Source organism: Panthera onca, chromosome B1, assembly GCF_046562875.1.
Source record: "Panthera onca isolate mPanOnc1 chromosome B1, mPanOnc1 haplotype 2, whole genome shotgun sequence".
Classification (NCBI taxonomy): domain Eukaryota; kingdom Metazoa; phylum Chordata; class Mammalia; order Carnivora; family Felidae; genus Panthera; species Panthera onca.
Genome location: NC_138342.1, coordinates 179740466 through 179756610, shown reverse-complemented (window position 1 = coordinate 179756610; position 16145 = coordinate 179740466). Strand labels below are relative to the sequence as shown.

Here is a 16145-nt window from a genome sequence, read left to right as displayed (position 1 = left end):
TTGGAGTCACATGATACTTGAAACCAAAGATTTCCTCTGATATACCCAGTCAGGGGAGAAGTATGTTAAGCCTAAGAAACATGGGTCCAAATACAGTTGCCAGATAACATTTAGGATCCCCAGTTCCATTTGAATTTCAGATAAACAACATAAAATGTCTTAGTATAAGTATATCCCGTGCAATATTTGGGATATACTTACACACAAAAAAAATTATTTATCTGAAATTCAAATGTAATTGGGTATCCTATATTTTTATTTGCTACACATAGTAATCCTTGTTGCAATGAGAGAGAGAGAGAGAGAACATGACATATTTGAGAAACTAAAAGAAGTTCTGGACTTCTAACTGAGCATTTTCTAAAATATAGTACAGTCGTTTATGTAAGATTATATCACATAGTATGGTTGATTTTGATAACTGTATAGTTTAATATACTTTATAAAAATAAAATTATTACTTACATATTATATAGCATTCATATATTTAAATTTTTATCTAGCTGTAAAAAAGTGAATCCAATTAAAGACAAATATTAAGAATAATGTAGCAGTAGTCCTCAAAATGACTGACATTGGGGAACACTGGGAATTATCAGAAAGAATGTGAGAGGTAAAACTAGAAAATTTAACAGAAGCCAGGTTCAATACAAGACTTTTTTCTAAATTAAGTCATATAAATTTTTATGGAAGAGGAAGAAATTTTTACTTTTGTCTTTCTTTGTTATCCACACCTAAAAAAGACCATCATAATATTCCTGAAAACAGTTGATGGAATTTTAATGTAAATAGATGTTTTTCCCACGTTTTCACATCAGGAAAAGTCCTGCCTCCTTTAACATCTGAGCCCAAGGACAGAGCTACTGAGAATTGTAAAACAAACAAAACAAAACAAAAAAGCCAAAGTAACAAAAGCTGCATAGATTTGCAGATATCAGGTAGGAGTGATGATACAGAATAAATAACCCACAAAGGTTGACTTTGTGTCTATAAAATGTGTTAAGTGACCATGAAAGTCAGTCTCCCAATTTTACCACTTAAAGTAAACACTGGTTCCAGAATGCCTACCAAATTATTTAAGTAGAAATCATATCCCACTCCCCAAAATGGACCTTTAAACCTAGTGGAGGAAGTCATCCTCAGATTTCCCTGGAATAGAGAGGAATTTCTGCCCACACAATTCTGTCCCTGACTCACATCTGCCACTTCTGAGCACTCCTTAGGACCAGCTGCAGAGATACCGTTTGAGTCTATGCAGGAGACTCTGTAAGCAATTTACAGAAGTCCCAGTTTAAAAATCTCTGTTTGAAACCTCACTGGAATTTAAAAATCAAGCTAAGGAGGAACCAGTTTTCTTCACCATGCTTTGTAAATGGAAGGACATAACATAGGAAGTGAAGGTAAACACTAAAAAGCCACAATTTACATACCAGTTCAAAGATTCCTTGTAGTAACTTTGAATGAGGGTATTAGATCACCCTCTATCATCTGATATTAAAATGATATTGGCACATGTTACTATTAAGATAACATGCAAAGATTTTGTGGTTGAACAGACTGTATCTGGCAAATCGGAGATAATTGCTGGTTTGTTTTATTACCTAATCCACATAAATTTCATCTTGAAATGCACCAGTATAAAAATTAAGGTTGACTTGTTTAACTTGCCTAGAAATTCTAACATAGGATAGTTAAATTATCTTTAGCCCCTAACTAGCTATTCAGATAAAAATCTTCACTGCTTCTGAAGAAAAAAAAAATGAATAACTTTCTGGTTCTTTAAACAGGATATTATTTTAAGAAAGGAAAGTCTAGAGTGAGGAATTTATTTTCAGATGAAATGTATAACACTAATATGAGATTTCATACTAATCCAGCTGGCCTCAGATCAAATAATTCAGAATGAAGTCGGGCCAAGTCTTTTGCTAAAAGGTCCCTTTCTATTACGGGTGAACAAGGAGTATTACCAGCCCAGAATGCCAGTAAGATGCGTATGGAATCAAAGACAGTGTAGGGGCCAGAACCTTGGATTATGAATCAGGAAGTCTTAGTTCTATTCCTGGCCTCGCCTTTAATTTATTATGGCTGTCTATGTGATGCCACAACTCATTGACAAGCAGAACATTCAGGCAGTGCTATATTTGCTGAGCCAAATGTCCGCTATTTGGAAGCATTCAGGTGGTTTACTGCATTTTTTTGGTTTCCTTCCAAATGCTTGGCATTAGGAAAACAGTGCCCCTGCGTCTCTAGGGGAGGCATCCTTTTCTCTGTACTTCACAATCTGTAGAGTGTCTGGTAATCTTCACCTCCTCCCCACTCCGTGTGTGTGTGCTGTGTCCTGTGTTGCTCAGTAAAGAGCATCTGGGAGAGAGGAAGCTTGGAATTATCTTCCCCAGATAGAAGGAAAGAAGGTAGTGGAGTCTCCTGTTCAAAGAATTCCTTTTCAGAGACCTGGAGAGAATGACCCCCTAAAAACCCTGTTTATCTCCCCCAGATCCCATTGTGACCCAAATGACTTCACTGCTCAGGGGCTAAACAGCTCTTGGGAGTAAATAAGGAACATCTTTAAGATTTTCCAATGAAAACCATGCGGTTGGCCATATTAGGCTTTTGACAACAAATCGAATTGAATAGAAGTTTCTCTCCAAATTTGCCTAAGCATCCACTGACGTGTTTCTGAAAGAAATACAACTGGAAATTTCTTCCACAACTGTGATATATATTATCTATACCTTGACAACAGCTGGTTACAGTCTCTCGACAACAGGATGTTTCTGTTCTTAGTGCTACACAGGCAGATATTGGGAAAAGGAGACATATATCACACCATTGACTCAAGGTCAGCTCACAGGCAACTAAATAGTTTTTCCTCATTAAAAAAGCAAATCATGCAATCCTATTAAGAATAGCCTATTCATGTTCTAAACAGGCACTTAATTCTTAGGCTGTGTTAGAGAGGGTATATAGAACATGGGGAAATACTTGCCTACTCTGCCCTGGTCTGAGAACGTGTAGAGTAATATATTTAATTCTCAGCACTGACTATTAATTGGGTCAATGACAGAATTATGTCATATTCAGAGAAGGGTAAATAGAACTAATGAGGATTTGAAAACATGTCGTATGAGAAATCATTAAGGGGACTGAGTATGATTCACCTAGAAAAGGAAGAAAATGGGCACAACGTAGTTCTTCAAATATTTGAAAGGCTCTTTCATGGAATAGACACTACTTTATGCTGTCTAGTTTTGGAGGGAGAAACTGGGAAGTTAAAGGAAGGCAGAATTCTCAACCTTATAACTGTACAAGTATGAAATAGGTAGCTTCCTAGGGAACAGTGCATAGGACACAGGAGATGGCCAATAAACATCATGAAGACTGTTAAAAACGTACAAGGATTGGGGCGCCTGGGTGGCTCAGTCAGTTGAGCGGCCGACTTCGGCTCAGGTCATGATCTCGCGGTTCGTGAGTTCGAGCCCCGCGTCGGGCTCTATGCTGACAGCTCAGAGCCTAGAGCCTGCTTCCGATTCTGTGTCTCCCTCTCTCTCTGACCCTCTCCCGTTCATGCTCTGTCTCTCTCTGTCTCAAAAATAAAATAAATGTTAAAAAAAAATTAAAAAATAAGGACTTGTCTAGATGCAAAAGTTTCTTGCATTTAATTGTGGTTATCGCTACTCTTCCAAAACATAGTTTCTGTATATTAGAAGGAACGAAAAACAGGTTGCAGTAGTTAAGAAGAGAATAAATGATGCCTAATAGGCATTGAATTAGAAATTGCGTCCATGAAAGGGAAGCAAAATGGAGTATTGGAAAAAGACCAAGGCAACGAGTGGGGAGAGATGGGCTCTACTCTATTCAGTTTGTCAATGGAAAAGTGATCTGGATTTAAAACTCTACAGCTGCAAAGTCAGAACACCGTGGAACCAATAGCCATGATCCTAGAGCTCTAGATTTCTAAAGTCTTAATTTTGGAGAAAGTACCCAAGTACATAATGAGTTACTCAAATATGTTTTGACTTATTTTTTAATTATTTTTTAAAATATTTATTTATGAGAGAGAGGAAACAGAGTATGAGTGGGGGAGGGACAGAGAGAGAGGAAGACACAGAATCTGAAGCAGCCTCTTGGCTCTGAGCTGTTAGCACAGAGCCCAATGTGGGCCTCAAACTCATGAACCACGAGATCATGACTGAGCAGAAGTCAGACACTCAACTGACTGAATCACCCAGGCACCCCTGTTTGACCTATTTAAGTGAAAATACACATATGAAGATAAGTTAATTATAATGAATTTTAAGGGATTTTACAAACATAAATAATGGATAGTGCAAAGAAGGCAGATACGTGAGCTGCTTCTAGGAAAAAAGAAGTCTCCAGAAGAACACTAAATTTCAGTCAACAATTTATACTGAACTCTGCCTGGGCAACAAGAGCAAAAGTTAAGGAAAATAAATGCATTAAATAAATAAAATGCATTATTTCAATATGTTATTATGTTGACTAAGCCATAATTACAACTGTCGATTTAACTAGCAATGCTTCTGTTTGAATCCAATTCTGAGCATGTCTCTCCATCCTACTGATCCCCACTCCTACTATGTGTTGGCACAAATATGCACCAGCTCGCATAAGCTCACAAGAGCAAACTGGTGGCATCTCTTCCTGTTCTGAGTTCACTAATGTCTTGTTGGTAGCTTGAAACCAGCTATGACAATATTTACGTCACAGAAAAAATGGCACATGCTACACATGAGGACTTTTGTTTCATTTGGTATCTAGTTTCTAAACATTTACTAACATACCACTCCCTGCTTCCAAGAAACAGCTTCCTCAGACAGTGTCTTCTTTTTCACTTCGATCTCAAAATATTTATGGCCGTGTTATAAAAGCATATCATTTTTTAAAATTCCAGTGTAGTTAACACACAGTGTTATATTAGTTTCAGGTGTACCATACAGGGATTCAACAATGCCATATATTAGTCAGTGCTCATCAAGATAGATGAACTCTTAAATTTGTTATCTCCTTATAATTACCATAATGTGGGTCCAATTCAGACTTCAGGGGGAAAAAAAAGAACTAGGACTAGGACTAGAAAATAATCCTAGGTTAATTTGAACTATTTAGTATGTATTAGCCATTTGACTTTGCTGGGGGTAAAGTAACGTGAGGTTCCAAAAATGTTTGATTGTCAGTATGTGGTGAGGATCCTAAAAGTAAAATACACAGGAAATCACTCATGTGCTTACATCCTGCCAGTGGCCCCACTGCAAGGAATAAATTTGACCTTTACAGTGACCTTCATGACAAAATATATTTTGGCTCCTGTTCATATTCACCTGCACATTGTTCTAGTATTCATTCCTTTCGCTCTCACTTCCCTTCCTGGTGTCCCCCACCTTTTATCTGATCCTCTTATTCATCCAGCTCATTCCAGTCTAGCATCCAAGATGTGTGCAGTACTATTTTCCCAGTTCTCCTCCTTCCTTCTTCCTCTTCTTCTTTCCCTTCCCTTCCCTTCCCTTCCCTTCCCTTCCCTTCCCTTCCCCTTTTTTCTTTGCCTTTCATTTTCTTCCTTTCTTTCTGTCTTCCTTTCTCTCTCTTTCTCTCTCCCTTTCTCTCTCACTTGCTGTCTCTCTCAATCTCCATCTTTATCTCCGTATCTCTCTTCTACCCCTTTCTTTTTCTCCCCATCATGATTAAGCTCTGTTTTCCAACCACAGAAAACTATTTTCCAACCACTCTATACAAAGTGGGACACCCCCTTCAGTGACTGTGTAGATTCTTACCCAATTTATTTGCTTCTTACACTTGTTCCTGTATGAAACCATCCTACTTATGAATTTGTTAACTTTTGTTGTGTCTTCTCATGGTTGACTATAATATTCAAGAAAGCAGGAATTTTTAAATCTCTTATCCACTTGTGACTTTAATGGTGCTTGGCCCAGAACAGCTATGACTGCAGGAAAGAAGGAAGGAAAGACGGGAGGGGAGAGAATTTAGCATCTTGGCCTTGATTTGAAGGGGTTAAGGTACTGAAATATTGAGAACTTCACTAATAGGCAGCTTTACTTATTAAAGAAGGTGCTCTTCGTGGACTGTGGAGACAGCATGAAATAAAAGCTTCACTGTAGAAGTCAACCTAGCCAAAACCTGCAAATACGCAGCTCTATTTTCAGGCATGAGCTATTTGCTGGAGTTTAGCCATGGACATATGAAAGGTTAGAACTGTTAAATATTAATATCTGGGGCTTTAAAAACAAAGACAATAAAATTTATCCAAAGCATCTGATTTGTAGTCCACTCTATTTTGTGAGGTTTTATGGATGTACACAGGATACTGGTCTGTGTACTTGACACTTGATGCTGAATGTAATAGATAGCGAATAAGGAAGCATCCAGGAAGGAAGGCGAAATCAATAGGCTTATTTCTCTAAAGGAATATTGTAGACCAAGGCCGTTTGGTTTTATTCCTTTTGGCAGAGCATTTGAAATAATTTGATGCTCAGCCCATGGATTTAAAAATGTTTTTAAAGTACAATCTCAGCATCCAGTTAATTCAAAGACAAATTGTTTCTGAGACCACTGCTGGTAGGTCTAGGACAACCCAGGACATACTGCTTTATCCAACATTAACTTAGTAGCTGGAAAAACATCAAGATATACTTTCTAAGGCTTTGGGAGCTGTTATTTCACTGGCTCCTATTGATTTCATTACTATTATTCCTGAAAACATATTGCATGTGCAGTGTATAACTTGTCTCATCTGCCAGGTAGAAAAACATAATTTTTGTGCTTGAGGATGTTATAACTGGGAGATTAAAATCACACAGAAAAAACATATGTGGATGTAGAGATGCAAAGAACATTATCTTGCCAAACACAACTTTGGTTTTAAAAAGAAGGAAATTATACAAGCAAATACATTGGAGAAGTAATTAAGAGGACTTTGAGTCTTCTTTCAGTCCAGTTTTCCATGTTTTGGGTATTTAGAAGAGAATTAAATTTAGAATAATCTCCAATATTTCCAGGACTTCATTTTAAGGTAGAAGCAGGATTCTACTGTAATGCTCTTTTGACTATAACAAAGTTCTGTGGCAGTGAAGGATATGATATATAGTAAGGTTCAAGTCTGTTTGCAAATATCCTGGATACTCTCAAGCATAAAACATAAAACTTTCTGATGACAAGAGCCTGTAATTGTGTCAGAGCCTCATTACATGTTTTAGACAGCAGGGACAATGAAAGGAAATTTAAGTAATAATCACAGCATAGTATTCTGAAGTAAGTAATACAACTCAAAAAAAATTCTTAAGTTATTCTCAAACTGGATGTCTTTATGGAAATAGGACTAGCTCTTTCAATTTGATGTTAGTCTGTTAAACCAAACACAGGTTCAGCTTACCCAAATAATTTACGAATGTTACCCTAATTAATGATTCTTTGAACACTTTAAAAGGCCAACTGTTTGACATCTGGGAAATAATGCTCTAGCTATTGGGGGTACAGAGACTTGTATAGAATTTGATTAATCCATGAAATTTACCCTAGTCAGTCCCTGTTCTTTGGGGTTCCCTCCTAATGAAGGCTAGAGAATTTAGGGGATTAAAAAATGCCAAAACAAAATAAAATGTCTGATTCACTTCCAATACCATCACCTGCTCCCTTGTACCCACATCCCTCAGGCTTCTGTCGTGATATATTTTCCCCTTGAGGTCCCCACTCGTGTTCCTTTCAAAGCTGATTTCACGGAGGTAAATATCAAAGACAGATGAGAAGATAGCAACGTGAGTTACACATGATAGTTTTCTTCCAAAGGGCTAGCCCTGAGTCTATTACATGTCTCAATAGATTTTGCTTCTAAAGAACCTTACTGTGCTTTCCATGGCCTTTTTTTCCCAACCCAATGCCCTATCCAACCTTGATACCTTGCACAGCCCGCAGGGAATCTGGAAAATTCCTAATACTAATTGACATGATTTGAATATGCAAGAATAGTAAACAGTCATGTGGAAATGACTCTCTATGGTCAATGAGAAGCTTTAGTTATTCCTGTAAGCAACAGTATTTCCATAAATATATCTCAATATTATAAAGAATTCAGGATAAGTAACCATGATCATTTACAAAAATATATACAGTTATGGGGGCTTTTTTTTAATGTGAAAAAAAAGAAGCTTGAAAAGAAATATTGACAGTGATATAGCTTGAAGCAGCAGTAGGTAAATGGCGCCATGCAAAAACAAAACAAAATACAACAAAACAAACAAAGCAACTTGCCCACTGTACAAACTGAATCCTGCCGCCTTTGATTATTTTCCCATTTTTTTTCCTATACTCAGAAGTATTCTTCCAAAAATATTGTATGGATCCTTAAATGCCTAACCACAAACAGTTATTAGTATGTCATAATTGATTTATACCATGAACAAAGTAACATCTAATTTTTCCCCAGAATAGTCCACAGAAAAGTAGTAAATATGTATCAGTACTCACTGATGTTATACTTCTTTTTCATTTCACTTTTTGCCAGAAGATGTATATTTAAAATTCAAGTAAAATGCTTCTTTGGCAGTAGGTCAGCATCTTCCCAATGAAGAGCCCATTGATGATACAGAATAGAACTTCCTTTCCCCCTTGAGTAGAAGGCTGCCTATTATTCACTGTCCTTTTTGTCACATTGAAGAACAGGGAACTTTTTATTCTTTCCAAGAAATGCCCTTTCAGATTTAGTAACAACATGTTCTGTTCCTCAGGAAATAAGAGAAGATCGAGATAGGGCGCGGCTAGACTCCATGGTGCTGCTAATTATGAAACTGGACCAACTTGATCAGGACATTGAGAATGCCCTCAGCACCAGCTCCTCTCCGTCCGGCACACCAACAAACCTGCGGCGGCACGTTCCTGTGAGCTTTCCTCTTTTCCACTTCTTTTCCCCTGAGAATGTTACCTCTTTATTTCATACAGTGCCTCTTGCAAATGAAACACCTCTGATGGTAGCACTACCTACCTAAATGTGGCCCTGATACTGTCCCACAAAGATCGCTCAAATAATTCTGGGCTTCGTGCAATATTATTTAAAAGAGAAGTGTGCTTAAAAAGGAAATGATTATTATGGGCTAGACAAGAAAGAGAGTCACCTGGGGAAATTATGTTTCGTAGAGATCAAATCATCTTTATTGTAGCTGTTTCTCTCATTACCAGTCTTCTCTGACATCCTATGAGCACCATTAGCAATGCTATGTCTGTCTCACTTAATATTTTTTTCTAATATTTCACAAATTTACATTGCACGTAGGAGATGCTTAAATATTTGCTGCATGCACACACGCATGCATGGATGTTTGGGTAGATGGGTGAGTGGATGAATGGATGCTGGACTAACCCGGCATACTACAAGAAATAATTTATATGAGATTAACTTGAAAACACTCTAAAACTCACTCCATGAAATACAGCGAATGGGACAGAGGTGAGAGTTTCATTCTACACTGCATTAATTTCTTATAAGACAGACACTCCTCTGAGATTCTGACATTCAAAATAAAATTTGAAAGGCAGATTCCAGGACTGAGTATGCACTTTACATATTTACTCTATATTAAATGGCTTAGTTTGTACAGATCTAGCAAATGTGATGGTAGATTTGCTTATAATTAAGCCATGAATCCCTTTTCAATTAATCTGTTACTTTTGCTATGCGATAATCAATACATTAAGTCAAGAGATGATATATTTACCTAAGATCAAAAGGGTGTAAAATCCTATACATAAATTGGAGCAGCTACCAAAATAGAACTATTCTGCATCAAATTCTCTAATTAGTATAGCTCTATCATTGATTCTGAAGTGATTCAAGACTTAACTCTGACGATGGGGCAGAATATTTCAAAGTAAATGAACAAATTAAAATGATAACTAACCTTGGTATATGCTAGGTATGATTTTAAATGATTTATGCATATTAGCACATTCATTCCTCACATTTTTCAAATGAGTGAAAGATAGAGAAGTCAGTAATTATATGCGTCAAAGCTGGAGTACGTACCCAGCGAATCTTCATCTCAAGCCATGCCATTTAACCGCTACACCACGCCGCGTTCTCTAGCTGACCATATTGGGAATCCTATAGCTTAAGCAAATGATAGATGAAAGATTGACATAGAGAGGGAGAGGAAGCAATGAAGGAATGAAGGAAGGGGAAGGAAGGAGAGAGGGAAATGAATTAGATACTTCAACTTAAAGCCAGTAGAATGAAATTTTCGTTTTTGTCTGTGATCTTCTGGATAATCATTTCTTACCCTTTAGTATTCATCTCAAATTTTCTTTACAGTGAAATATTGCCCTAAGCTTCTTCTGTCTTTCCAGAAAGAATCAATTACCCCTTCTCTGGTCCTGCTATAGTGTCTTGCACATACTTTAGTAGGACAGGATCCCAATGGAAAAACTAATATCAAAGTAACCTGAAGACCAACAAGAAGGGGTGTTTTAATCTTTTTTACATATGAAAAGTGTGTAGAATCTTTATACTCATTTCTATCATTTTTAAAAACAGAAATAACCCAGGGTGCCTGGGTGGCTCAGTCAGTTAAGCCTCTGATGTCAGCTCAGGTCATGATCTCATGGTTCATGAGTTTGAGCCCCGCATCGGGATCCATGCTGGCGGTGTGAAACCTGCTAGGGATTCTCTCTCCCTCCTTCTTCCTCTCTCTCCCTTTGCCCCTCCCCCAGTTTCCTCTCTCTTTCTTAAAATAAATTTAAAAAATAAAAATAGAAATAACCATATTTTTCAACAAGAGGCATTTCTTAGTACTTCTTTGCCATAGAATACATTTTCTCTTTAGAAGTTGTCTGATGGGAATTGTTAATATCTCCCTGTCTTTTTTAATTTCTCCCCTATACTCTCCATCTATACTGAACTTTCCTCAATCCCCATGTATTTAGGGGAAAAAAACCAACCCATCTCCGTATTATTGTCTCCATCTCAGAAAGAAAGGCAGCTCTTACCTGGTAGACATGTATCTTTGTTCAGTGGTAAAGGCAAAACACAAACAGGGACAAATTCAGGTGATACTTTTAGGATTTGCCTACATCTACATCTTCAGCCTCCATTTAAAGTATAAACCAGATTTTATATTGCATGCATTGTCTCCTGGAACACAACCACCATTGCTGAGGATGGTTGATTCTATACATTGAGATCCATTTCTGAGTTTTCAGCTCAGTAAATACTTGGAATAGGCAAATTAATACAATAAAAACCTTATGAACTTTGGGATTTACAGACCTGCATTCAAATACCAGCTCCACAACTGAATATCTAAGAATATAAGAAAACTATGTGATTTCTCAACTTTAGGTTCATGTAAAAAAAAAAAAAGCGATATTATTTTCTATCTAATGGCTAGTTGGAAGGAGTAAATGAGAGAACATATATTAAGATGTATAGCACAGATCTGGCACAGAGCACGTATTTATACTGTGTTATTCTCTTTCCTTCTCCCATGTACTCACACCAGGCACTGGGCTAAAGATGAATAAGACATAGCCTGCAGCCCTCAGAGACAAAAACATCTTTTTGGTCTTTATATTTTTCTAGGTCATCCCTTGTTCTTTATTTCTGTTCCTTGGTATTTAAAGCTAATTTTAAAAGTCTCTCATCATCAAAATTTTTTCCACAGGCACTTTCCATTTCTTTTGATAATTGCACCAGGGAATAAGGGGATTATAACAGCATGATTATGACCTTGATCATCCAGCAAGTATCACTGTCCCAGATTCAGAGGAGAACCTCCCTCTTTCACACCCTTACACTCCACTGTGTATTTACAGTTTAAGAGGAAAGACAAGACTACAATCAAACCGTGACCTCAGTTTGAGATTACTTATGAGAAAATACTAGAGTGAGTTTTCTACCTATGATAAAGGGTGTAAAAAATAATAGACTGGAGTCTTTAAGAATGGATTGAAGATGAAAAATCACTACGATAAGAATATAAATAAAGATTTAAGGTTGCCTTGATAATAGAGACTTGCAAATTGACTATATCTTGGTGGTTCACCGCAGCCTAGGATCTGGTTTTCTCCTCTAGAGTCCAAAAACTTGATTTTGTCCAAGTACTCACTGCGTGCCAGTCTCTTAGAGCTGATAAATGATGGCCCATCTCATGGGATCAGTGTGAGTGGAGGATGGAGAAGGCAGTAGTGTTTACTGACAATTAATCTTTATATATGCTCATTCTTCTGTATTATAACCCTTCCCAAGAGGCATATCGTTCACTCACAATTGTTCACCATTTCCAGAACCAGAACCTCCTTGTCTGACAGTCAAGGAATTTTTTTTTCCCAGTAACAAGGTATTCTGAATATTAAGTTGCTAATTGTGTTCAAGTTAATGTGTAAACAAGGAACTATTGATAATATCTTGGAGTATTTCTTCTCTGCCACAGAGAAGCTTAAAAAACATATAAGTCAGGGTCACTTCACTACCTTTAGCTGAACCTCCAACATGGTTCTATAGCATTTTGTTTTGTCTTCCTGGTTCTTTTCCCATAATCCAAGGCAGCTACTCAAAAATTTTACTATGCTCCCCAAACCCTGACCTACCCTTACACCTTTCTCTTAGCAAACATCTTCATGTTCCTCTTGGCAGAGAAAATGGACCATTGACAGGAACTTTGCAGCCTCACAACTGTAAATACCTGTAGGTACTCCTTTTCTTCTCTCTTTTCCTCCCATGTCCTCCCTTGTGAGCCAAGATTTATTCTCCTTTTCATCTAGTATATATTCCTTGATTTAATTCTTGTCCACTGCTCTGTCATTTCTCCGCAACTCATCTCATGTCTGAAAAATCCAGTAGTAACCTCTCAGTCTTTAGCTGTAGCATTTGAAACAATTGAGTATCCTCTCCTCCCTGGATTTCACAGCTCCCTTGGCTTCTGGCTCCTCTCTTTCCTTTCCTTCTATACCCCCAGCAGTTACTTTTCATATATTTCAGTGGCTCCTCTCCCTGTATTTGCCCCTTAAATCTTATCTCCAGATTTTAGGCTCAGTTCTTTCTATGTCTGACAGAATAGTCTCCCTGGAAGTTACCATGGCTTCCATGACTTCCTTCATAGTGAGGGTCACCAGTGAGCCCCTTTTTGCTGGCTCCAGATCTGTATATCCAATGGATCACTAGCTACTCACTTCTTTACACCACAATTGTACTGTGTATACACCTCTACTATAGCACATCAGACTATATTCCCACAATGGGAACTATTCCAAGATTTTTATATTCCCGTTGTCTGGCACAGTTGAAGCATGGAGTAACAGTGATAAATGGAGCCTAGTAGGAAGATGATGTGGAAGATGAATTACACAAAGCAGAGTCACAACACAATTATTAGGTGGCCGTAGTAATGCTAATTCAGGGCTTGAAGCCACTTAGTTTGGGTATGGTGGCAGTGGAAAAAGAAAAGAAGGAATGGACATGAGAGATTCTGAGAGCCGATGTGTTATATCTCATAGTGAATAGAGAGGAAACAAAATAATAAGGATTTGTGCTCAACTACGTATTTGTGACCCTCCTTAAATCACTTCTGTAGTTGTATTTTAAGCGCCCCCAGCAGAACGTCACAGTAGCTACTTAAAGGGGTTGTTGAACTCTGGGGTCTGACAAATGTGAGTTTTAATGTCAGCCGTGGTGCATAGTGTGAATTTGCTCAAATTACTTCCCTTAAGACTTAACTACATCGTCTGTCAAGTAGGGCTAGTGAATGTTGAAGCAGGTAATGGCTGTACAGTACTGTCTTTAGAAGGTAAAAACACAATAAATGATAGATTTTAAAAATATTTTTCAGTTTGCCTCAGAACTGTTGTGTTGTTAGAACGGCAAGAGGTTACCCTGTTAATCACCTAATCAAATTATAAACAGGAAGGCAAAAGGAGTTCCTCCAACTATAAAGGTCAAACATAAATGGCTTATAAATTACCTGCTACTTATGACTATGCACTTGATGTTTATAAGTTACCTGCTATTTATGACTGTCAATTTGATGTTGATTCAGTTTGAAATTTTAGTGAATCATATTTCTCTTCTGGTAAAATATTTGTATTTTTCATGCAAAATAAACAAACAGCCTTTAATTTGAAATCACTCAGGGCATGAGAAATTTTGTTAGAGGTGGGTGTTTTTACACACACACACACACACACACACACACACACACAACACAGGCACACACACACACATATTTAAAGTATTACCTTGCAGTTTCATTATTGTTGTGTATGTCTTTTTTTCATTTTTTCACATCTCATTTTTTAAAATTTATTTATTTTTAAATTTACCTCCTAGTTAGCATATAGCACAACAATGATTTCAGGAGTAGATTCCTCAATGCCCCTTATCCATTTAACCCATCCCCCCTCCCACAACCCCTTCAGCAACGCTCTTTTTGTTCTCTGTATTTAAGAGTCTCTTACGTTTTGTCCCCCTCCTTGTTTTTATATTGTTTTTGCTTCCCCTCCCTTATGTTCATCTGTTTTGTGTCTTAAATTCCTCATACGAGTGAAGTCATATGACATTTGTCTTTCTCTAATTTCGCTCAGCATAATACCCTCTAGTTGTGTATGTCTTTTATACTGTTTCTCTTTTTTCTCTTATCTCTTTTTCAGCCTTATTGAAATATAAGTGACATACAACAACTGTGTAAGTTTAAGGTGTACAATATTATGATTCAGTATACATATATATTGCAAAATGATGGCTACAAGATTAATGAACACACCATAACCTCACATAATTATTTTGTGGATGGGCGTATGTGTGTTGAGAACTTTTAAATTTAATCTTGACAACTTTCAAGTATATAATACAGTATTCTTAACTATAGTCACCATGCTTTATATTAGATCCCATAACTTATTCACCTTATAACTGAAAGTTTGTGTCTTCTTTTTTTTAGGTTTTTTAATGTTTATTAATTTTTAAGAGAGAGAGAGAGAGACAGAGCATGAGCAGGGGAGGGGCAGAGAGATTGGGAAACAGAATCTGAAGTAGGCCCCAGGCTCCAGGCTGTCAGCACAGAGCCGGACGCGGGGCTTGAACCCAGCAACCTCGAGATCACAACCTGAACCAAAGTTGACGCTCAACTGACTAAGCCACTCAGGTGCCCTGAAAGTTTATCACCACTTAATCACTAATCATGAATGCCTCATTTCCTCCACCCCCAGCCCAGGTCAGCCACCATTCTACTTTGTTTGTGGGCATTTGCATTGTTTTAGATTCTGTAAAAGTAAGATCATACCATATTTTCTTTTCTCTGTCTGACTTATTTCACTTAGCATAATACCCTTAGAGCCCATCTATGTTATCACAAATGATAGGATTCCCTGCTTTTCTCTCTCTCTTTTTCTCTCTCAATATACATATACATATACACACACACATACACATACATACACACACATACATATATGCATATATACATAAATTACATATATATATACATACATATACACATATGCCACATTTTATTTATCCATTTATCTGTCAGAGTATACTTAGGTTTTTCCATGTCTTTCCCATTGTGAATAATGCAGCAGTGAACATTGGAGTACAAGTATCTTTTTAAGACGCTGATTTCATTTCCTTCAGATATATACCCAGAAGGGGGATTGCTGGATAATATGGTGGTTCTGTTTTTAATTTTTTGAGAAAACTTCATGGACTTATTTCTGGTCCCTATTCTGTTCCATTGATCTATGTGTCTGTTTTGTGCTAGTGCCATGCTGTTTTGTTTTGTTTTGTTTTGTTTTGTTTTGTTTTAACGTTTATTTATTTTTGAGACAGAGAGAGACAGAGCATGAATGGGGGAGGGTCAGAGAGAGAGGAGACACAGAATCCAAAACAGGCTCCAGGCTCTGAGCGGTCAGCACAGAGCCCGACACGGGGCTCGAACCCACGGACCGCGAGATCATGACCTGAGCCGAAGTCGGACGCTTAACCGACTAAGCCACCCAGGCGCCCCAGTGCCATGCTGTTTTGATCACTACACTTTTATTCTTCTTTTTCAAGATTGCTGTGGATCTTGGGGGTCTTTTGTAGTTCCATGTGAATTTTAAGACTATTTTTTTCTGTTCCTGTAAAAAAGGCTGTT

At 37.5% G+C, this 16145-nt stretch overlaps 1 protein-coding gene across 8 annotated transcripts in view; it reads left to right on the top strand.

Annotated features, from left to right (window-relative positions):
- Positions 1-16145, top strand: part of DLC1 (DLC1 Rho GTPase activating protein) — a 514092-nt gene that overhangs the window by 187132 nt on the left and 310815 nt on the right. For all 8 annotated transcript variants that reach the window (XM_078445401.2, XM_060653097.3, XM_060653095.3 and 5 more), the window contains one exon: positions 8757-8906. In XM_078445401.2, coding sequence (XP_078301527.2) covers positions 8757-8906 — 150 coding nt within the window. The remainder of the gene's footprint in view (positions 1-8756; positions 8907-16145) is intronic.